At 32.9% G+C, this 23865-nt stretch overlaps 2 protein-coding genes across 8 annotated transcripts; one reads left to right on the forward strand and one right to left on the reverse strand.

Moving 5' to 3' along the window:
• Positions 1-7494: 7494 nt before the first annotated feature.
• LOC131935998 (RING finger protein 24) lies at positions 7495-12684 on the reverse strand. 5 transcript variants are annotated; one of them, XM_059292781.1, is made up of 6 exons: positions 12556-12684; positions 10640-10795; positions 10336-10378; positions 10160-10198; positions 9954-10033; positions 7495-8980 (listed from the first exon to the last, which is right to left on the reverse strand). In XM_059292781.1, the coding sequence occupies exons 2-6, from the start codon at positions 10738-10740 to the stop codon at positions 8863-8865; spliced, it is 381 nt and encodes a 126-aa protein (XP_059148764.1). In that variant the 5' UTR covers positions 10741-10795; positions 12556-12684; the 3' UTR covers positions 7495-8862. The 5 variants fall into 5 exon arrangements, with proteins under 5 accessions (XP_059148764.1, XP_059148766.1, XP_059148768.1 ...); XM_059292783.1 differs by lacking the exon at positions 12556-12684 and adding an exon at positions 12295-12382; XM_059292785.1 differs by lacking the exon at positions 12556-12684 and adding an exon at positions 12301-12368.
• Positions 12685-12809: 125 nt separating this feature from the next.
• Positions 12810-23284, forward strand: LOC131935971 (calpain-1 catalytic subunit). 3 transcript variants are annotated; one of them, XM_059292744.1, is made up of 17 exons: positions 12810-12868; positions 14801-14873; positions 15116-15745; positions 15985-16116; positions 16207-16412; positions 16531-16708; positions 17114-17179; positions 17269-17342; positions 17837-18000; positions 18622-18723; positions 18819-18937; positions 19123-19334; positions 19660-19739; positions 20018-20134; positions 20455-20534; positions 20827-21056; positions 21567-23284. In XM_059292744.1, exons 3-17 carry the CDS (start codon positions 15149-15151, stop codon positions 21583-21585), a joined length of 2376 nt encoding a protein of 791 aa, XP_059148727.1. In that variant the 5' UTR covers positions 12810-12868; positions 14801-14873; positions 15116-15148; the 3' UTR covers positions 21586-23284. The 3 variants fall into 3 exon arrangements, with proteins under 3 accessions (XP_059148727.1, XP_059148726.1, XP_059148728.1); XM_059292743.1 differs by having other exon boundaries at positions 12811-12887; XM_059292745.1 differs by having other exon boundaries at positions 12811-12887; positions 15136-15745.
• The last annotated feature ends 581 nt before the right edge of the window (positions 23285-23865 follow it).

A 23865-nucleotide genomic window follows, 5' to 3' on the forward strand; every position in this document is an offset into this window, starting at 1 on the left:
CAAATGTTGGGTCATTTACTAGCATATGATTTTAGTTATGTGTGCAAATGTTGGCCACTTGAATGTTCCCCAACTTTGGCCACCTGACTGAGCATATACCTCCTATACCCAAATAGCTCAAGTCGTGTTGTACAAATGGAGGCATGTAATCAAATGTCAACATAAGGAGCTGTATCCAGGTATTAGACTAATATCAAAGGGCAAGATAAGGAGCTGTATCCAGGTATTAGACTAATATCAAAGGACAACATAAGGGGCTGTATCCATGGATGAGACTAATATCAAAGGGCAACATAAGGGGCTGTATCCATGGATGAGACTAATATCAAAGGGCAAGATAAGGAGCTGTATCCAGGTATTAGACTAATATCAAAGGACAACATAAGGGGCTGTATCCATGGATGAGACTAATATCAAAGGGCAACATAAGGGGCTGTATCCATGGATGAGACTAATATCAAAGGGCAAGATAAGGAGCTGTATCCAGGTATTAGACTAATATCAAAGGACAACATAAGGGGCTGTATCCATGGATGAGACTAATATCAAAGGGCAACATAAGGAGCTGTATCCATGGATGACACTAATATCAAAAGACAACATAAGGGGCTGTATCCAGGTATTAGACTAATATCAAAGGGCAAGATAAGGGCTGTATCCATGGATGAGACTAATATCAAAGGGCAACATAAGGAGCTGTATCCATGTATTAGACTAATATCAAAGGACAATATCAAATAATATCAAAGTCTACTGCCCCCCCCCCCCCCCCCCCGAAAATTTCAAGTGCCTCCCGGAGAAAAAAGTCTGGAAGCAACACTAAAGACAAGTAATCTCCACGGGTCATGTAGACCCATATACACTGGGTCATGTAGCATTAATTTGAATGTAATCCACGCTGGTCATGTAACATTAATTTGAATATTAATTGGTCATGCAATCTACATGGATTCATGTCATTTACATGGGTTATAATATATTCTTAAGTCATGTAATCTACTTGGGTTATGTTATCTGTATAGGTCATGTTCATTACTTGGGTTATTTGACACAAGAGTGCAGAAAAACCTCCCTATTCTATTTATAACTTTATTGGCGTATGAATGATTCAACAGTACACGTCTGCTGATAGTTTTTTACATGCAGATTTCCGTCCATTGCTTGTGTTATGCAACAAGCTTCTACAAACCCTAATGGATGCCTCCCCTCAGTATGTGTGTGCAATGTTTCATCAATATACAATTAATTATTATGTAGTTTTTAAATGTGGTTCCACGCTATTGTCTAATGGGGGTTTCTGTAAAATGAGTACCCTTTTAGACATTTCAATAATGAAAACCATTTTAATTTTTAAAAACTTTTAATTTTTTTTTAAATACATCTATACATTTTATGTTTTTTATTGGGTAATTTAAAATTTGGCGTCCCTAGGCCGTTTGAGACCCGGGTGAAGTAATTCAGGGCGTGACCCCTTACCCCCACCCGATATGTTTATGTTGAACTGGTAATAAAAAAGTTTGGTGTCATCCTAATCCCAGTTGTTGTCGCTCTTTATTTAACTACGTTTGTAGCAGTGTTAACCTTTGGGGCGTGGATTGTGCCCCCCCCCCCCCCCTTTTGCAATGCTCCGACGTTATCCATCGCCACCCCCGTACTATCCAGCTCTTTAACACTACTCATTCAAATAATAAATTACTTTTCCTTTATATTGTACTCAAGCTCTTAAATCGATTGACTAAAACATTCTCTGAAACCACGACATAATAAGATTAAAACTTAGTCGTATCATCAAATACAACAGATCATTTTCGAGCTGAATTTAAAATACTTAAAGCTCCTTTTTTTAATCGCTTATAAGCCTCGATAGCATTTAATTATTAGCCAATTAAGCTTCCTGCAACAGATTTCCATCTCTAATTGCAATCTTAACTAGTGTGTCACGTGATCCCCGATCTCTACTCTATCATGTGTGACGTGTCAGCGATTAATGGCACGTGATGCTCTAATTACAAATTTTAAAACTAAAATTTTTGTTGAAATATAATTTCATTACTTTTTATTGATTTTTTTTAATGGACCATGTCATTAAAAAGAAAAAAAAAAAATTAACCGGGATCGATCTCCCCTAAACTTTGTCGAATATTCTTATATAAAAAAACAGGGGATGGGAACTCGGGATATAGACATAAATTTTAATCCATTTTAAATGCTTAAACTTTTTAAAATAGAATAAAATCTCGTAGAAAAAAGAATTGCACACCAGTGAACGCCAAATAAAATGTGCATAATAGTGCGCAAAGTTATTAGTACTTTATAAATTTACATTAGTCTTTTGAGAAATCGGAAATAGCGTAAATTAGTACTTCCGGTCAACGGCAATTACTCAAAATTTGACAGAAGGTAGAAAATTAGATATTTCACTTACGTGTGAAATTTCATTTATCTATCTGAAACATTACTCAAGTTATAGGCTTTTGAAAATTCAAAGTAAAAAAAGTACCACTTCCGGTTATTGGAAATCGCTCAAAGGTTGATACGGATCTACGATTTTGATAAAATACTTATGTATGAAATTTTATCTACCTAGCTGACCTAGCTGTAGCGGTACTCAGGTTATCGTGTTTAGGGGTCATCCATAAATGACGTCACACTCGTAGGGGGGAGGGGGGGGTCCGTAATTTTGTGACGATGTGTGATGAGGGGGAGGGGGGTCAGATGTTGCGACGTCACATTTTTGCATTATAAAAAAGCAATGTTAGAAAACGAATTTTAGACGTTATTTCGCGTTTTATATAACTGTTTTAATAAATTGTAATAGTTTAGACAAGATTTTGGAAAAATATCGATGTTTTTAAAAAAATCAACTGCAATTTTGAGGGGGGTTGTAGGTTGAGGTGTGACGTCATTTTAGGGGGGGGTCTGGCTTTTTGTGACGACGTGTGACGGAGGGGAGGGGGGAGGTAAAAATCGTCAAAAAAAGCGTGACGTCATTTATGGATGACCCCTTACAGACACACAGACAAGATTGCAAAATTATGTTTTCCCGTATCAGTGAGGTGTAAAACGTCGAGATTTGCAAAAATCTCGATTTTATTTTTTTGCACGGTTACAAGACTTTTACTTCGTATATACGAGAAAGTAAAAATGGCCAGAGGGGGCCGCTCCCCCTGCTCCCCTCCCCCTGCCGTACGCTACTGCTTGTGTATGTTTTTAAATCCCATTATTCCTGTTTATGCCTTCAGTATAAAACTTTATTTTTTAAATATTTACTATGCCACTTTAAAAAAAATTTCGCTGTGATAAATTAATTAAAATTCACGAATCAAAAAATAGATTTTACGTGACCAGGCAGCCTATCTTTATACTAACACGATGAACAGGATAATAATACATAGGATATGAGAGTGACGGGCCCTGACTAGTGTTGTCACGATGTAATACATATTATGTGTTTCTGTTTACGTACGCTATTGGTTCGGGGCTGACATATTCCTGCTTTAAAAATAATTAGAGTGGGGGTATTAATGGCATAGCAAGCAAATTAATGGATCTAAGTGAGTGATTACATTTTAAAATACACACTGTATCTTTTAGATATCTTCCTCCGAGGGGGTGCTATTTGAAACAGTCGGGCGGGAGGGGCGCATTAAATTTCCGGAAAGGCAAAAACTATTAATATATTTTTGATAGGCCTATATTTTTTTTTATTTCTATTTCGCCGGGGTAAGGGCGTTGGACTCCCCCCCCCCCCCCCCCCCCGACAAGATGACTGAAAGAAACTCTGCCCCCAGGTATCTGACGCCCTTTAGGAACGATCGCAATACTCAGAGATGTTATTGACCATCTTAAAAACGCGAAAAATAACCTTGCCGGGAATTCTCTATTATCAACATTATTTTGCGGAAAAGTTTCCTTGTAAATAAGAACAGTTACATCCAACCATGCAGATCTATTTCTAGTTAATTATAACATAGTTTAACTTAGCAACCCTTTCTGTAAATTAAGCACCTGCTTTAGAACTTTATATATTGAATGCAAACAACCTAGACACCGTGTTGTCATGCGCAATTTTTTAACAAAAGGTCATTGTGAGAGCAAGGTGATAATAATGTAGCCAGGTTACATTCCGGCTGCTGGCCAATTTAGCAGTAATTAGTCAACGTCACAAATTTTTGACGCGCGTATATTGTTTGTTTACTCCCGAGCATGACGTCATACGTTATATAAGTTGTTTGTTTTAATTGTGTTTGAAATTATTTTTTTACACACTAGCACAAAATTTAAATAACTCAAATTTGAATTACAGATGAGTAAATGGTCGGGAAATTTTTAAAGGAAAGTACTTAATCTAATTTTCACTCACGTTTTTATTTTGAAAGGTAATGTGAATGTATTGTTTCGGTCTTTAATCTTTTCTTGAACATGAATTATTCTAAACTTCATTCAGCCCCCTTCACCGAATCAAGTTGACAGACAACAACCCCCCCCCCCCCCCCAGAGGCGTAGCGACCCCTCCCGGCGCCCGGGGCGAACATTCAGTTTGGCGCCCCGCCAAATATATATATATATATATATATATATATATATATATATATATGTGTGTGTGTGTGTGTGCGTGTGCGACAGTCTTGAAAAAAAATAATAGTTACGCTGTATGATTGTCGTTCCCTAAAACTTAACTCAACATCAATTAAATTCCCCTTAAGATGCATTATCCTTTAAAGATGATGATTAGTTATGTCAGAAAAAAAATATTGTAGCGGTACTAATTCGTTTTGGACAGTCTTTTTATTTTTTATCTTTGGAACAGTCTCTTTTATGATATAGTATACGAGCCGACCGGCGGCATATCATACGCCGCTATTTAGTTATTTTATTTTCTACTTTTCAGTAATTCATAATTTGTGAATTCGACAGTACCAATGCTGCCACTGAAAATATCTGCTTTAAAACACTATCAGTAGGTCCTTAAGGACGATACTACCCCCACCCTCCTTTCCCCCAACCCCTACCCTACACCCCCCCCCCCCCCGTGAAAGCAGCCTCCTCTTAGTTACCTCCCCTAAGTTTAAAATCGTTTCAAACTAAATTATCTGCCCCTAATAGCCGTCACTAAACCCGGCTCTACGAATGTAAACATTTAGCGTGAACCAAAGCTCACCAGACCATGTAGGGGTGGGGTGGTAGGGAGCGCGCTTACAGCTTGTTTTCTAGCGTCTCCCAGAAGAGAATTATATATATATATATATATATATATATATATATATATATATATATATATATATATATATATATATATATATATATATATATATATATATATATATATATATATATATATATATATATATATATATATATATATATATATATATAGATAGATAGATAGATAGATATATATATATAGATATTTGGATTATAAGTTTGATAGATTAAGGTCATACAATTGACATACAATAGCAAATTATTGTTCACACTGGAATACAATATGGGTATTTCGTTGGCTGGTTGATTGTATAATAAATCAAGCTAGAGGAAAAAACATTTCTTTTCTAAGTGTTAAAAGAGTTATCTAGTAACCGATTCAGTACAAATCCTGCGATTTTTGTTGGTGAAAAAGCGCCCCCCCCCCCTTCCCCACCATCTTGGACAAAAATGGTAGAGCTAATTTTAAACGTCACTAACTCTTGTTTTTATGTTACACAATCGTAAAATACGCTTTAGTTACATTGGCTCTTTTCTGAGTGATATGGGTTATTTATTCCTTAATTTTTCCGATTTTAGTCTTCGAAAAAGCGCCCCCCCCCCCCCTCCATCTAGGAAAGCTGGAAAGCAGTTTTTCCGGTCACTGTTTCTTAAGGATATACCTTTTACAGTTACTCAATCAAGGTAGAAAACAGTTAAATCAGTATGCAAAGGCTCTCAGCCGTTAAATTTCTTTACTTTGACTGTTTATAATTCAAAACTGCAGCTTAAAATGAGCTTGTAAATTTTTTTTCTACCCCTTTTGGCGCCCCCTTAGGGTCGGCGCCCGGGGCGGCCGCCCTCCCCGCCCTCCCCTAGCTACGCCTCTGCCCCCCCCCCCCCCCCCCCCACCCCACCTCTCCCTACCAAAATAGATTTTTTTAAATATTTATATAGAAAAAGTAAGAAATTTTTTACCGCCCCTTATGTCGGCGCTCTTTTGTCGTGCCGGAGAAAATGTATGAAGAAAAGGAAACTGGCTGTAATAAAATAAGGCCGCCTATCGTAAATTGTAAGCACTGGCCTATATTTTCATAAAAAATTAATAAGTTCTTTTATTAGCTAGCGATGATTTTTTTAATGTGGTAGTTGCTAGTAAAACCGCCACATTGTCAGTTTTGTGAGGTCTGTTATTTTGTTTATGTATACCACTACTGAATCACATAGGATTATGTGTAGACCCCCACTGAATCACATAGGATTATGTGTAGACCACAACTAAATCACATAGGATTATGTGTAGACCACCACTGAATCACATAGGATTATGTAAGTTGCCTAACTGGTGCTCTATGAATGACGAGCTGGTATTTTGCCGTTCTGTATTAGTGGCGGGGATGAAGCAGGGCTAATGACAGCGACCCATTAAGGGGGAGGGGAGGAGACTGGAAGAAACACACGGGTGTAGTAACTGGATACAATTGTGAGAGAAATGCTCCTTGCTGTAACCTGTTGCGGTCAGCCTAGCTTAGCTCAAGGCTGAAAGGTCCGTGTAAGGAGAGAGACACATTAGGAAACCGCCTGTGATTTGCTGAAGGCCTGTAATCCTTCAAATAAAACGTATTTAAACTAATCTGACGTTCTTGTTTATAGAATTCTATAAACTCCATATGTATCTAGTCCTGGCCCGATCTACCAGTTCATGTCTTGTGTTTGTTATCAGCGTAGGCCGATGGTAAACAAGTAGAGGAGTCATAAAAATATTTTTCATGAAAACTATAGTATTGTTCATCGTATCCATATTGGAGCTATTTAAAATGAAGCTGTAGTACCCCTGACCCCAGAGTCGTAGAGATTGGGGGGGGGGGGGGGGAGGGGGGACATATGTCCCCGGGCGACGACCTTAGGGTGTGCCAAAATGGGTTGGAAAAAGTAATCAAAAGTTTGAGGGGGAGGTGCAAATCGAAAGTTTGAGGGGGTGGATGCAAATCGAAAGTTTGTCCCCGGGAAGGGTCGCTACGCCTCTGCCTGACCCTGTGCAAGACTCCCAATCAACAGATCCCAGCGCCAAGACAACCACTGTCAAAGTCTGGGTGCCAAGCAACACCCTGCCAGGGTGCTGCTCCTACGAAATTTTAATTTTTTCCCCGCAGGATCCTTCACATGATTATCCTCATCAACTTCCCAAAGTTACATGGTAATATGATGAAAGGTGTAGTATTGGATCAAAGAGAAACTCACTGACAAACCAACAGTTACTTTCATTTTTATAAATAGGCAATAAAGTAATGATAAAATAATACATTTTTAACATTATGATTTTATTTGGTTACAGATTACAGTAATTTCAACAAGCAAGGATCCCTTTACATTTTTTAATTTATGAAATTATTTAGTAAAATATACAAATAACAGGTGATTTTACATGAACATATACATAAAAATGTTTTGTTTTGAAATGCACATAATTTAATCAGATACTGTTTAATTTAATTAGAAAACCACACTTGGCTAATTTATTAGTGTGTGTTTACTCATCTATGATAGTGGATGTTTTTTTTCTGTTACATTACATTTTTTAAAAATATTACAACAAAGCAATTGTATGACTGTAGCTTTAAAGTGGTTATATATGACTCCAGTCTTGTACATAAATTATAGGAGAAAATAACAATGTATGTCCAAATAAACCATTTTCTTAAAAAAGTGATGTAATTTTTTTATAAACTTTATATTGCACAGAAACAACCGACACTATGTATAACACATTTTTTGAGTCATACATCAATTCAAAAAAATTAAAAAAACAGTTTTAAAACAACCTTACCCTGGGTTTAAACTTTACTGTACATTATCACACCCAATATATTTAAAGTTTTATATCAGTTAGTAAAATAGTTTTATGTATTACGTTATCTAAACTATGTACAAGAGTTTTCTTGAGTAATTGGTTCAATAATGGCCACATTTTGGAACACTAGAGTTCAATTCAACATAACAAGACAAGATTTACATCTTTGAGAGCCCTTGCTGTATCAGTATTACAGCATTGTTCAAATACTTTGAGGCTAGTTAGAATCCCAATGGAGTTTTTTTATCAATTTTATGTATTATTTAAATTATGTAATTAAAATAATGATCTTTGCTATCAAAACAAAAAAAAAACTGTTCATTTAACAAACAGCCATTTTAAGATCTCATGGAATGTCATAAAAAGTTAGACTGGCTTAAACATCTGAAAAGAACTTGTTACTCATAAAAACTTTAAAAAAAGGATAGAATTTTCTGTCCTTTGATGTTTCAAACATCCAATCACAAATACAGTTTTTTAGAATAGACACATAATAATTAATATGTTCTTTACTTTATACAAGTAAATATTTCACAAGCATTAAATATTTACACAAAGTAGAGTAAATGCATTATTTTAAACTGTTGATTTATTTTCTATGCAAAACATATAATTAAATTAATTGTAACTGTAATGAGATGTTTGTCATGAGTGACCTACTGGTTGATGCAACATTGCTGTCCTGGTGTTGTCTGTCTAGTGACAATCTTTCAATCATATGCTGGTAAAGATTACAGCAACAATTATTCAATCAAATGCTGCTAAACATTACAGCAAAGTCCAATGAATGAAGTAGCACAACATTAGCATGGAGAACTACTATCTTGTCACACTGATGTAGTTGTTGAAGGATGAATTAAACCTGTTCTTTCATTGGCTGTTTTGGTTACAGGTGCTTTACACATTGGACATGTGTTCTTGTACTCCAGCCATTGGATTAAACACCTGTAGAGAGATACAAACATTTTCTCTCACGGAGACTCAGCACAGCAACAATGTTGTTATGTAACATTGTAACATTAAACCTCTACTCATTGTCATGATCATAATATTCAAATAATTATCATTAAAAATTTTTTTAAAAACCCACGTTTTCTGATTGAACTAAAAAGTAGAAAATAAATGCAATACATCAAAATAATGCAAGCGATCGCTCTACTATAAGCGATCGCAAACTGCGTGCGCATTGTTTGCATTCAAATCTTGCTATCGATTTTATCTTCTCGCATTCACTTTTTTTTTGGGTAAACAAAGACAACTCGTAAAAAACACGTGCCTTTTCCAATCGACGTTTCTTCTGTGTTGCCGTTGCTTTCACCATTTTGTACAGGTTTGTACACAAACACCCCGTGACCACTACTCAGCCAATTGCGTGCTTGCTCTTTCAGTAAGCCAGAAGAGGGAAAGTACCGAACCTTGTTTTATCAAATTACAATTACCAGGTTATGTCCCTTTTTTGTACAAATCGATAGGGGTCTAAAATGATCAATAAAATTTTTCCATGGATCAATTTAGTAATAATAATAATTGAATATGGTACTGTCATAGGAAACAAAGCTTCCCTGAAAATTTCAGTGTGCTAGCTAACTGGGAAGTGCCCGAAATTTCGATTGCAAGATTTGATTGGAAAAACAAACAAACAAACAGACGTGAAAGCAAGTTTAAAAAAAACGTGGGAAAAAGAAATATAACTAAAAATGTTACGTAATATAAAGTAAAAGGAATGTTTTAAATATATATGAAGATCATATGAACAGTACTAAAATCACCCTGATTTCTGTATTATTCTTATTAGGTTTAAACTACAATTCTTGATAAATTGTAAAATTACTAAGAATAAATGTGCAATAGACATCCTTGACAAAGATTAGGATTTGGGAATGTAAAAGATTTAATAACTAATCTGTTGAAGACTTACTTGGAATGAAAGCCATGCTTACACAGACACAAGGCAATTTTCTCCCCTGCCAGGAACTCTTCCAGACAAACTGGACAAGTCTGTGGAACAGTTTTACATTGTGTACAATTGACTGAATAGTTCACTGGTATTTGTCTAGATTTATGCTGAATACTTTATTACTTGTTCATTTCTCTAAGTTATATTTTATCTACAGACTAACTTACATCATTCTGTTGATGCTTGTGTTTTGGTGTGTATTTTCTCTAAATATAAAAATTACAATAAGTATATCTCATGTATATCAAAACAAATATTCATCAAGATATTAAAATAAATTAACAATACTCTTACTTTACAACTATATGTCTTTAACTAACTGTAATGAAAACAGATTACATACAGTCAAATAGCCTTGTTCATCTTGTCTAGCATTGCGTTTTAACCTAAAAATATTAAGCAAAAATAATCAATATCCCTAAAATTATGTCACATCAAGAACATAAAACCTTGAGTAAAATCAATTCTCTTAACCAGCTCAGCTTACACTTATAAGTAAGGAGTAATTATTACTTACAGTTTGATACTTAATTATATATTTATCTCACTGACAAGAAAAATGAGATTATATTTCAGACTTAAAATGAAAATAAAGACAGAAAAAGTGCAATATGTCGGGTATTACTAAATACCAACAAACTTCATACCTCCATAAATAACAGCAAAAACAAAAGCTGAGTAGCAAAGTAAATGCTCCTACACCCAGCAGAGGCAGAGACACATTAAATGGCACACGTTCAACCTCCATCTAATTCATCAATAGCCTGCATCATTTAAGGTATCAAAGAACAGCATACTAACAGCTGCAAAAAAAAAATTAAAAGCTCTATCCAATGTGTAGTTTTAATATTTTAATAATTTTCTGGACATTTATTTCAATCATGTATTTATGTGATTATAAAATCATGATTGTGTGTTGTTATTTCACCTTTAGATGCAGTTGATATTAATAATTTAGATAACTAGCTTTGCCTATACCAACATTCCAAGGCAGCACACTGGTCCCAAGCTCAAATAAGAAGTGTTGGTTGTAGGGCTAGCAACCTAGTAAAGCAACAACCTGCTACAGAAAAGGCAATAGCATGAAACCAATGAGGGTTTGACAAGGAATGAAAATTCCTCAATAGTAGAGCTTATGTGTGCTGGTGAAAGTCTTTGGGAAGTTAGTCCACTGACAACTGTCCTGATAACAGAAAAGTCAGCGAAGCACAAGTAGCTGGAATGTTAATTGTTATGAACCTAACTTTTCAGGAATAACCCAAAACTGAGCACAATGTACGTGTTGTGGTTGTGTCCCTTTGTTCCACAAGGGGTCCACAGAAATTATGAACTTAGAATTAGGTAACTAAACAATACTTGAAAAAGTGCCCAAAACACAGTTAAAAATTATACTTACCTACTGCTATAGCATCATAGAGGAAATCATCTCATTATTTTATAAATTACCTAATTAATTAATTAATTAATTAAATATCTCTAATGATAATGAAGGGAGATAGTTTGTTTTGGTTAAGGCACGACACACAACACTATGCGTGCGTGGTATGTGGCCTGACCGACTGAAGGGCGATTGTTTATATTATTATTTTGAGTTTATATTTAACTCAATGCAACAAGCCCGCCAGTTGGGGGAGGCCATGCAGGGGAAACAATCTGTGGTCGAGTCGGTAAAGCTCATGGTTGCTAAACCGAAAAGTCTCGAGTTCGAACCCTCTGGCAGATGAGGCTCGTTAGCTGGGGACAGCCACTCTTCTAGGAGAGACAACTCCAAAATTAAACAACTGCTGCCTTGTAGATTGTTCTTGGTTGGACAAAGGCTAAGAAAGCAAATCCAAAAAGAAAAGCAGGCTGAAATCGGAGTCAATGGCCTCAATGGCGCATAACCAGTTGACACGTAACGCTTAATTGTGTTGGAGGCGTGATAAATTCGAACAAAGTCTCGAGATCAAACCCACTGGCAGATAAATCTTGATCCCCTCCACACTAATAATTAAGAACGAAGAAGAAGATTAGACTAACATTATTAATTATTAACAAATGCTCACACACCAAAAAACAAAATAGTTGTTTTTTTTAACACACTCCTCCTTCTGTGTCACAGCACTCAGTACATGTGAGGCTAGAATCATAGATCTTAATCTTGATCCAAGTAGTAGTTTATAGTACTTTATAAATTTAAAAAATAGGGCAAGCTAGCAGCTAGCTGGGGTGCTAGTCGTAGTATGAGTCACATAGATTCTAGATCTAGATCTACTTGTATTTGTAATTTGTATTACTTATTCAACGTTTAGTTAGTACCTACCATTACCATTAGTATCATTATCATTAGATTCAAAAGTTATTTTCTTTTTTAGATTTAGATATGTAGATTTCTAGATCTAGGTCCTTACACCTCAAACAAATTGTTACAAAACAAACCCTAGTCAGCTGACTCAAGAACACACATGATCCTCATTCTTTTTTTTTTAATCTTTTTTTATCATTCATCAAACACAACTAAGTGCCAAGAATGTAGATCTAGCTGTTGCGTAAGTAATCTGCAGTATTTGTAATTGAATTTTACCAATTATGTGTGTAGAGATAGACTTTTGTAGACTTCTGCAGACTGTAGATCTAAGACGACTAAGTTCTAGGATTTTAGAAATCTAGAATAGGTTGGGTAAAGTTTTATTTATTTCACGTTTTAGAGATGTTATTGTTTTTAATCTTACTTTTTAATGTATAGAGTTCAAAGGTCAAGGTTTATTTGTAAGTTCAAGTGCGCTGTATGTGATGTTTTGCGACATGACACAGCTTCACTTTCGACTGTTGTTTACAGTGTTGCCAAGCATGGAGATCTAAGGCCCAAGGCAACCTTTATGACTTTTAACTTTTATGTAATAGTAATATGAATATGTAAATCTATGAATTACTATTACTTTTCATTTCGTATTTGTTTTAGTAATATTTCTAATCTGCTTATTGTTTTTCGTTGAATATCGAGGGTGTTAAGAACATCTATAATATAGCCTCCTGAGCTATATTCTATAATTATTAATAATTTATAATTTAATAATATTAATAATATAACTAAATTATAAAAATATTCTAAATAAATATTAATATTTATAAATATTAAATAATAGGCCTAAGTAGTTAAGTAGTAAGTTAAAACGAAGTAGATTCTATAATCTATACTATCCTATAGGCCTATTCTATTATCTTTTATATTGAATTTATTTGCGCAGTTCGCTCCGCGTGACACATAAGGCCGCCTTTGCGCAGTTCGCTCCGCGTTACGCTTAAACTTTACCCTAGGTGGCACGCGATCTAAAAAAAAACAGATATCAGGACTGCCCGATTTTTTTTTCGTGGTTACAATTTAATGTTGAAATAGATCTAGATCGAGTTTAAGTTTATTTAGATCTCTATATTATTTCAACACATAAGAGTCTAGTACAGGAAAGTTTGTGAGGTCAGATGGGTCAGATGATAGTCCTAGATCTAGCAGCAACCTAGCTAAATCACACTGTCCTTTATAGTGATAGTAGATCTAAGTCTATATTATTTATTCTACGTGAACTTAAAAAAAAAAAAAATTAAATTTGCTTGAGGGGGGGTGGGGGGTGGGAGGAAGAGAGAAGTGAAGACAGACAATCTCGAGTGAACGCCTATGACGTATGCTTTAGGCCTGCTGAACTCAGTGACCTCGCCGACCGTGGGCCGTGGTGGGATTTTCCACTCACTGGATAGTAAACGTAAGGCAAGCAAGCAATCACGACAGTGACGATGTTTGGAAATTTTATTAAAAAAAAAAAAGAATCATAGTCTACGTCATATTTTCAATATGAAAAAAAAATGTAAAAAAAAAAAAAAGGTAACCCCGGGTTCGAACTCTGAACTCCAGGTCCATAAATTTCAGACTACAGCTGGCACACTGTTGACTTAACCACAGCGGATGTGTAGAGAAGTCAAAAATAAGCATTTTCAATTGCAAGATGGCGAATCAAACCTGCGAGACGCGTAGTATATTCTTTAGGGGCCACGCTTTGCGAGACGCGTAGTCACTTCGTATCTTTTATATTGAATTTATTAAGAATCTGGATCAACTAGCTGGCTAATAGATAGTAGGCTATACTGAATACTCTATACTTAACTACATTTAATAATACTAGTAATTATTAGGCTTATAACATATTAAAATAACATAATAACCATATCTTGAATAGGCACCTATAGTCTATAAAGTAAAGATTCCTCTTTAGACGTAACAATTCATTGGGCAGATAAAGTGGAGTTCATATATGTTTTTTGACCTCAGCATATAAAGGGATAATGTGGTCACCACTATTAGGCCCAGCCGCCTTTACTTTCCTTAACGTGAGTTAGGTACCCATCAGAGTTGGGTGGACTCAGGGACGATCTACTAACTTGAACCCAGATTTGAACTCAAAACTATCGGGTTAGCAGTCTAGCGCGCCACTGCTAGGCCACGCAGTCCCACTAGTCTATGGTAATACTATTATGTGTTATAATCACTATTTGGCCTATTCTGTAAATTATTATATATTATTTATACATGAGTTGAAAATGGATATTTTTTTTAAATAAAATTCTATTTGAATTATGTTATAGAATCTAGGGTTACAGAGAACTAGATCCTCTAGATCTATTTATTGAAAGAAAAGTTTAAACTTTGAGATATTTTATATTTTAATTTTAGGGAAAGGAGTGTGGATTTTTGTATGTGTGACATATAATAATAAATATAATAAGTAGTAGACCTATTGGGACTGAGAATAAAAATGTATGAATGCATACATTTTCAGGTTTGACAATGTCTTGACGTGAGTCAGGAAAATGTAAGAGCCAACATAATATCAAAATAATCTTTGTTATACAGTAAGTAAACTAGATCTACTAAGTTAATAATTCATCATTAATTATTTTAAATTGAAATTTTTTTGAAATTTTGTACATGTTAATATATTTTGTTAATACATTTGTCCATTTTCAATATGTATATATATATATATATATATATATATATATATATATATATATATATATATATATATATATATATATATATATATATATATATATATATATATATATCTTTATTTTGTCTGGTTGTACAATAGCACACAAATTTTTGTCCCAGTCAAGACAACATTATGGGTTGTGGAACATCACAGCCTTCTTCAAAACAAAGCACTAACAATGATGAATTCTATAGAAATAAAGATATAAACCAATCAAATCATGAGAAAGTATCTAAAAAACACAACAGGGAACATGATAATATTGATCACACATCCTACAATAGAGAAAACTACCAAATAAATGAAAAGAAATTAGATCACAGAAGATATGATGATGATTATAGTGATAAATACCATCATGATAATGAACATATCAGTAAAGATGTAGCTAAAACTAAAAATAATGACGACCCATACATTGAGAAACCCTTGCAAGCAAGCTATAAGTCTCATCGTCAGCCTACTCCTCCTCCAAATCAAGAAACACCCATAGATTACACAGAAGATGACACTCCTTTTGATGATGATGGGATAGAAGACCAGGAAGACTATAGCCTAAACAGCTCCGGTCTTATGGTGAAAACTGTTGATTTTCGAGGATACTATATTGATGAAGAATCAGATGAAAAGCCAAGAGTAGATCCTGGAAACTTATTTGTTGATGAAGAGTTTCCTTTAGAAATTGCTATTGTTCAAGACAACCAAAATGTTGAATGGAAGAGACCAAAGGTGAGGTTTTAAGTTTTAGTTTTCTTTTAACTTGAAAAAAATCTGCAAGTTGTAGCAATCAATACACTAACTCTTTAACTCTAAAATTACTTTTAACAATGCATTCACTTACTGTAATATAACTAATATTGTTCTGTTTTCTTACAATTTGTTAGCTTATGTTTTTTGTGCCACTGATTTTTTAATTTAAGCATTCTTCATTTTGGTATAATAATTCTACCATCTTTTTAATCTTCAAGGAGTTTGTAGAAAATCCACAACTGTTTACAGAGGGGTCCACTCGATTTGATATTGGACAGGGGACAGCTGGGACTTGTTATTTCTTATCTATTGTTGCTGATATTGCTGACAAACCTGACCTCATAAAACAAGTAAAAATCTTTTAAAATAAAGCTATGTTAAAAATAAAATTGTTTTGTTATTTTCCTATAAAATATGTTGAATATGTAATTTAATTTCAGGTAATTCCAGATTCTGCCTATTACATTGATGACCCAGACAGATATGATGGCGTTTTTCATGCTAGGTTTTTTCAGTTTGGTAAATGGGAAGATGTTTATATTGATGATTATCTGCCTGTTGTTTATGACAATGTTTTGTGGGGAGCCAAGTCAAGCACTGATAGCAATGAAATGTGGGTGGCTCTATTGGAAAAAGCTTTTGCCAGGTATGAAAAGACAACATTAACATTTATGTCCAATAATAAGCTAATTCATTTCTTGTGTAAATAATATTGTTGTTGATTTTACTCTCATTTATTTATTTAAAAAAAAAAAATTTTGCAGACTGCATGGTTCCTATGATGCCATATATGGTGGTCAGCCTGGTGATGCTTACCTTCAATTAACTGGTGGAATAGGGGAGAGAATTGAACTGGATGGCTTACAAGATAAAGCCTCTTCCATCTTCACCCGCATTAAAAATGCACTGGGCTCTGGTTGTCAATTGACATGTGTTGTTCCAGTAAGTGTATTCATTAGTTCAATGAGTTTTATGCATGAAAACACATCAAGTCAGATTTTCTCTGAATTATAGAAATACAGGCTCATATAGCTTAAAATTTAATATTATTTCCTGTTATAATTCGACACTTCAATTTTTTAAAATTACATTCATTAAATGCATTGTTTCATATTTTTCTAGACTTCAGTATTGTATATAATTAGAGATGCATTGTATTGTGCTTTGCTCAAACAAACAAAAATAATTAAAATTCTCAAAATAAATTATTATATATGATTTTAATAATTCATAATATGATTATTTTTTATTTTACTTAACACTAAAAAAGTTGGTTAAATGTTTTTAGTTTTCAATACCTTTTGCTTTTTTTTAAATTTGTTTTTAATGTGGTTGCATTATTCTTAGGACGAGTATGACAATTATAAAGGACTTGTTGGTGGACATGCTTATTCTCTTGTAGGAGCTATACAGGTACCTACCTTGTCAATCTTTTATTTACTTAAGTAGCTAACTAAAAAATGTAAATATTTTGGTTAATAATTTCTATATTTTGTTTTAAGGCAGGCAACACTCAATTGATCCGTGTACGTAACCCATGGGGACATGGAGAATGGAAGGGTGCTTGGTGTGATGGGTAAGACATAGCTTTAAGCTAATGTGATTTATGAAAATAATTTCAACATTTATCTTCTTAGTTACTAAAAATGGCAAAGTGTGAATATTTTTTTTAAAAGCCACAATATTTTTCCGATACATAGCCAATCAAGAATTATTTTATTATTAGATCTATTAAGCAAAAGAATGTTTGTTCTCTTTCTTTTCATGTTTCCTGTTAAGTACAATGGATTTTATATGCACATTGAGGCTTTAGAAAATTGATTGATTTCTATACAAAATAACAGCTAAAGTTTAACATTAAAAACATAAGTGTTTAGCATGTTCTGTTTGAAATGGTATCACCAACTCTCATATTGCTACTTATTTTACATATTTGAAATAAACTAAGAGTAAGAGCCTGTCCATACATATTTTGTAAATCCTTCTCATTCTGATAAAATGTTAATGGCTGTAAATGTAATTATTAATGCTGCTGTGCTGTCAAATAAAACATTTTGTTTATCTCTCTAGGAGCCCTGAATGGAATAAAATACCTGAAGGTGCAGTTAAAGCTCCAAATAAAGATGATGGAGAATTTTATGTCTGTCTCTCAGACTTCATGAAGTATTTTTCACAGACCACTATTTGTTCCCTTACACCAGATTTTGACATGGATGGCAGCTCTGATTCTCTTAGTAAGTTTGTTTTTGAAATTACTTCTAATTTACTTAATGTCTAAAACATATCAGTTGAATTCAACTTTCTTGCCTATAAATACAGTTATACACTGACGTCCCTGTATAAAATGTGACTCTCCTCAACACTTATTGTTTAGCACCTACTTAAGATTTTTACTTTTTCAGTCGATCAATTTTTAAATGCAGATTTAATGCTGCCCTTATGTAATGTTAACTATTTTTAAAGCCTGATGCTGAAAATTTCGGAATTTAAAATTTACAATATTTATAATAAGCTTTTCAGTTTAACACTTAAGAAGACAATTTAAAAAACTTTAAAGTTATATTTAAGAGATAATTTCACCTCCGGATGTTTACATATGATTAAAAAAAATTAATTTAAAAAATCCCAAAAATTGCTATCCTAGAACCTCCTTTCACATCCCCAAGTTGAGTGTTTTTATATCAATGTTTTCATTTAACTACCCCAGATATCACACACATTAACATAATTATTGATATATTAACATATCTATACAAAAGAAATTTATGTTACACAATTTAATTTTTGCCTGAATCTTCCAAAAATAACTCTGCAAGTATAGTTTTCATTTGACTAAGACTAAATTCTTTTCTCAGATCATATCCTTAGCATCTTTGGTGAATGGAGAGGCCCTCAGGCTGCTGGATTCCATAAATTGCTGCAAAATCCAAGAATTTACTTTAGTGTGACTGATCAGGGTAAGTTAAGCTGTTAGTTAATTATTAACCTATTTAAAAAAGTTTTACATTTTTTAATTATATTTTGCTGAACTATTTGTCTTGTAAATTTACAGGGGTTGTTGATGATGGTTCTGTCCCTTTTGTTGTCCAGATGATACAACATTCAAGAACTGTTATCAATAATAAAAAGAAAAAAACAGACAACATATCCATGCGGTGTGATGTGTTTAAGGTAACCAGTTTTATATTTATTGTAGAAATGTGTAACAGGCTTCCTTTGTGTAGAGAAGGTCCATGTGCAATCAATTTAAATATCTCTAGATAAATGTGTTCATCAAGAAAATAATAGTTTAAAAGAAAAACGAATATTTTGTATACTACCAGTAATGTAGATTATATCTATCTTATTTTCTCAAGGTTTTGGGTGATAAGATTCGACCAACAGGCCGCTGCATAGCTCTTGAAATTCAGGGCAAGAAAAACAATGTTTATACACCAGAACTGCAGACCTCCTTTAGGTTTAAGCTTAAGCCTGGTCGGTACATGATCATCCCATCTACAGTAGATGAAGGCCTTGAGAAGGCATTTCTGTTGAGACTTTTCAGCCCAGCACCTATACTAAATGTCAAGTAAATTATATTTTACTTGTAATTTACAAATTTCAAAAATATAGCTTTTCACACTCATAGGTTTTTCAAGCATTACTTGTTTTTGCTACAGTAATTACCCATTTGAAGATCTCACAAAATTTAAAAAACTAAAACATATTTTGAACATTTTATAAATTCTATAGTTTATATTTTAGCACCATTTAATACACACTTTTTTGACAAAAATCTGTAAAATATAGTGCAACTAGCAGCAAATAACAATTGTTACTTCTAACAATATTTTGATATCTTATTTTATAGTTTCATCAATATAAAAATTAAAGCCTTAAATTCTTTTTCATAGAGAAATTCCTCAAGATGTGAAATTGACATCATGTGAAAATGAAGAAACTCTTGAGGTGAGAGGCAAGGTGCATCAGCTGAGTAAGTAAAATCAATAAATTGAAGCCTCTATAAATGTATTTTTAAGTCAAATTTAAAGCAGCAATTTGGAGTTTGTAGGATTTCCTTATTCACCATGGTTTTTTTTTTAACAAAATAAAGGCAATGGAGAATGTAGTTGACTTCAGAGAGATATTAACTCCCCTTACTAACTTTACACTCTTACATTTAATACCAACATTTTTCACACTTTCTAAGCAACTCATTTTAAGCAACTTATTTTTTACATCAATTATATATTAAAAAGCTTTTTTTTACAGCTTTTGAGAAAACACTGTTTGGAGAATTCATTAATGGAGTAAATGCTGGTGGTCAAGTTTCAAACCAAGATAGCTATCAGCTTAATCCTCAGTATCTGATCATAATCCCAGATACAGGTAGGTTTCAAACAAAGTAAAATAAAATGAGTAATATCGTACATTTTTATTTGTGTAATGAATATCATTAACTATATGTTACTAATGATGGGTGTTTTTATGTGTGTGTCTTATAGTATTACTTTTAGGAGCAAAAAACAGGCTTTAATTATTTTAATGAAGGACAAATTTTAAATTTCATTTTTAGTCCAATAGTTAAGTTCTTTATACACTACAGATAAGGTTAATCCTAATAATTATTTCATTTAAAAAATCAGTATGTTTTGTGTATTTTAAATTATGGTTATTTTAATTCAGTATCTATCTTCATCTTTTATCAGGTAGAGATGTTCCAATTGTTATACATGTCATGCAAGACAATATTGAACCACAATATCCTATTGGGATTAGACTATTTCAAGTAAGTTGTTACAATTTGTAGAGGCTTATAAAACTATCAATCAAAATTTTAGTTTTGTTTTAAAAATATTTTAACTATAAGGAAATCTCTTTAAGAGTATATTATTATGTAATATTAGTTCAAGACTTTTAAATTTCTTTACATTTAGATGGGTTATATGTTTGTTATAAATGTAACAATTTTATGCATTCCTGAAACAAATGTAATAATTTTATGAATTCCTGAAAATATGTAATTATTTTATGAATTCCTGAAAAATATGTAATAATTTTATGCATTCCTGATTGTACAGATTCCAGAAGACCAGCGCCCACCACTTGATACACAATTCTTGTATGAAAATTACAACTCATGTCCGACTAACCTGGAAGGTGCCCAGTCTAAATTTATGATCTCTTGGGATGTGGATTCTCGATATGTTCTAGCCCCAGGTCGATACATTGCCCTAGTCCACCTTGATGAACCTGGCACAGAAAAATCTTTTACTATTCTCTTTAAGTCGACAACTCATGTCAGCATAAAGTAAGTTTTCTTCACAAAGCTGATCACATTATGAATCAAACCAATTGTGTGCCAAATGTTTTTATCATTTTATTTATTATAAACGCTAATTGGGGGTGCGATGGTCAGGTGGTAGAGCACATGATTGCTAATCTGAAAAGTCCAGAGTTTAAACCCCTGTGCAGATGGGGCTCGTTACCTGACAAGAGCAACCCATCTATGAGAGAAAACTATGAAATCAAACAGGAGTGAAGCACTTAAAGCAATAGGGTTACCAGCTCTGGTTTCCTTTTAGCAGCTTCTGCAGCCTGGTAATAAATTAAAAGCTCTGCATTCATTTGGACTATTATCAATAAGTTCATGAAAGTGATAACGTTTCTTAGGCACCTCATGATATATGCACTAAGGCTGAATCACTGACCCCCAAGACAAAATGGGGCCATGTATTTAAAAAGTTAACTTGAAAGATTTAGTACTTTTATCTTAGAAGTTAACATTTAAGATTGATAAAATGTATTTTATTTTCTGCAGAGGTTTTCAAACAGATTGATATAGATGTTACAATTGACGCTGAGGTTGATTAATCACAACACCTAATTCAACTTTTTTTATTTGTAAATTTTTATTTTATTGTTAGTGATAGGAAGCTTTAATTTGTTATACTTTGATTTTGAAGTAGGTATACTTTTCTATATTTTGACGAATCTCCTAAATGGCATTCAAACTTTATATTCTTTTACTCTTAATTGCTCACTTATACAAACTCTTTAGTCTTTTATGAATTTTTGTCGGAGGATCAGGCTCTCAGACTTAATCTCAAATTTTTCAAGTCTAATAATAATAAATTACATGACTTTACACTTGTACCTCAATACTGTTTTATTGAAGAAATATACTGCACATAGGCTGTTTTTGTAAATATTTCTTTTGAATGTCATATATTATCCCCTAACTATGTTAAATAACTGTAAAGTTTGCTAGCTCAGCACATGTTAACTGGACACAGTGCACTTATCAGGGATAATGCACAGCAAGTTTTGAATAAAACTAGGAGTCAGAACAAAATGACACCAAAAAAATTATAAAATGTTTACACATTTTATTTTTGAACTTTTAATTTAGTTAATTACTTAAGACTTATTTGATCTTTGACAATTAGTCATGCCATTTTATGGTATTGGTACATGAATGTTTATTGCTTTCTTTATATCTGCTTTAGCTACCTACTTTTTTTTAAATATATATATTTTTTTTAGAATAAATTGTTTTAGAGCTTGTAATCAATATTAATCAAATTTTGTTAATTATATAAAATCAAAATATTTAACTGGGGACATTAAACTTACTTTTAGCAATATAAATATAAGTAATGTATCAATTAATTCATTTTTTAAATTTCATACTGGTAACATTTTCTTTTAAATACAAAAATAGCTATTTTTTACTGTTGCTCTCTTGAAAGTTAACAAACTAAATATTGCTTTAAATTTGGAAATTTAATTTTAATAGAGTATTTAATTCCAAGGTTAAACTTGTAGAAATTACAACCGCTACATTGTTTTTAAGGAATGGACATTTTAGCATGCAAAGTGCCTTTGTTATTTTTGGTGTCAGTTTCTGCTCAATCATTTAATTAAGTCTACACAAATTTTGAGATCATACTAAACTGCTGGTTTTTGTTGCATACTTAAATGACTGTGATATACGTGTATGTGATTTATTTAGTTTCAATCAAATGTTCTTGATTGTCTATTATCTTTAGACTTTACTTAAATTTTACATGCTGTGATAAATTTATTTTTATGGGAGATATATTTGTTATTCATGTTATAGTTATAATGGTCATGTCATAGTATTTTTTCTTAATTTCGCTTGCCAAAATTTGTCGGTAAATCAATAGTATATCAGTATTTTAAAATATTTTGTGGTATTTTATCTTTACAAAAACTAGTCATTTTTTCATTGTAAAAAAATTGTTTCAGAAAGATTATACCTAACTTTTGTTAGAATATCTGTTATATTTTCCTCTTGTAATTTTACAGCTACTGTTTGGTCTATTTTTTCTTCTATGTTTTACACTTTATCTTAGCTTTAAAAACAATAACACTTTACACTGTAGTCTTGTGCAAACTAAATGAAATCCACTAAGTTTATCATTGGCTTATAAAATTATCAATAACAATGAGGAGCAGAGTTCTTTTTGTAAACCTTTAGTTTTAGCTAGAAAAAATCTGCATTGGTTGCTTTTTCCACTAAGTTTATCATTGGCTTATAAAATTATCAATTACAATGTGGAGCAGAGTTGTTTTGTAAACCTTAAGTTTTAGCTGGAAAAAAATCTGAATGGAGGCGAGCGAGTTGACGAGATTCCGTCCCCAATGTTGTTGACATGGAATAAAAACGTGCTTTTTAGATTTAGACCGTAAAAAAAAATAAAAAATAAAAACTTAAGCCTAAAATTAATTTAGAAATTTTATATTTTTAGAATAAATGTTATAAAAGTTGCAAATCCAGAGAACTTGAAAATAATTTGTTGAGTTTAAGGCTACATTTCTATTTATTTTCATCAAGCCTAAGTTATAACCGGATGTTTCACTTTCGTAAGACAAATATTGATTGGCTGTACAGTAACTTAGTGATCGATAACTATTTGTTTACAAAACTTTGCAGATCAAGTTTTTAAATTACAATGCAAATTTAAAACCCCATGACCTAGTTTTCTATTTTTAGCTTACAATGTGTACAATAAAATCAATGGCGGCCTATCCAATAGCAGGATGCCATTGTTTATGTCGCCATTACACGTGAAAACCAAATTGTTTTTGCTTTT

Source organism: Physella acuta, unplaced genomic scaffold (genome assembly GCF_028476545.2).
Source record: "Physella acuta isolate Inbredline_101_S28 unplaced genomic scaffold, ASM2847654v3 ptg000164l, whole genome shotgun sequence".
Lineage (NCBI taxonomy): Eukaryota > Metazoa > Mollusca > Gastropoda > Physidae > Physella > Physella acuta.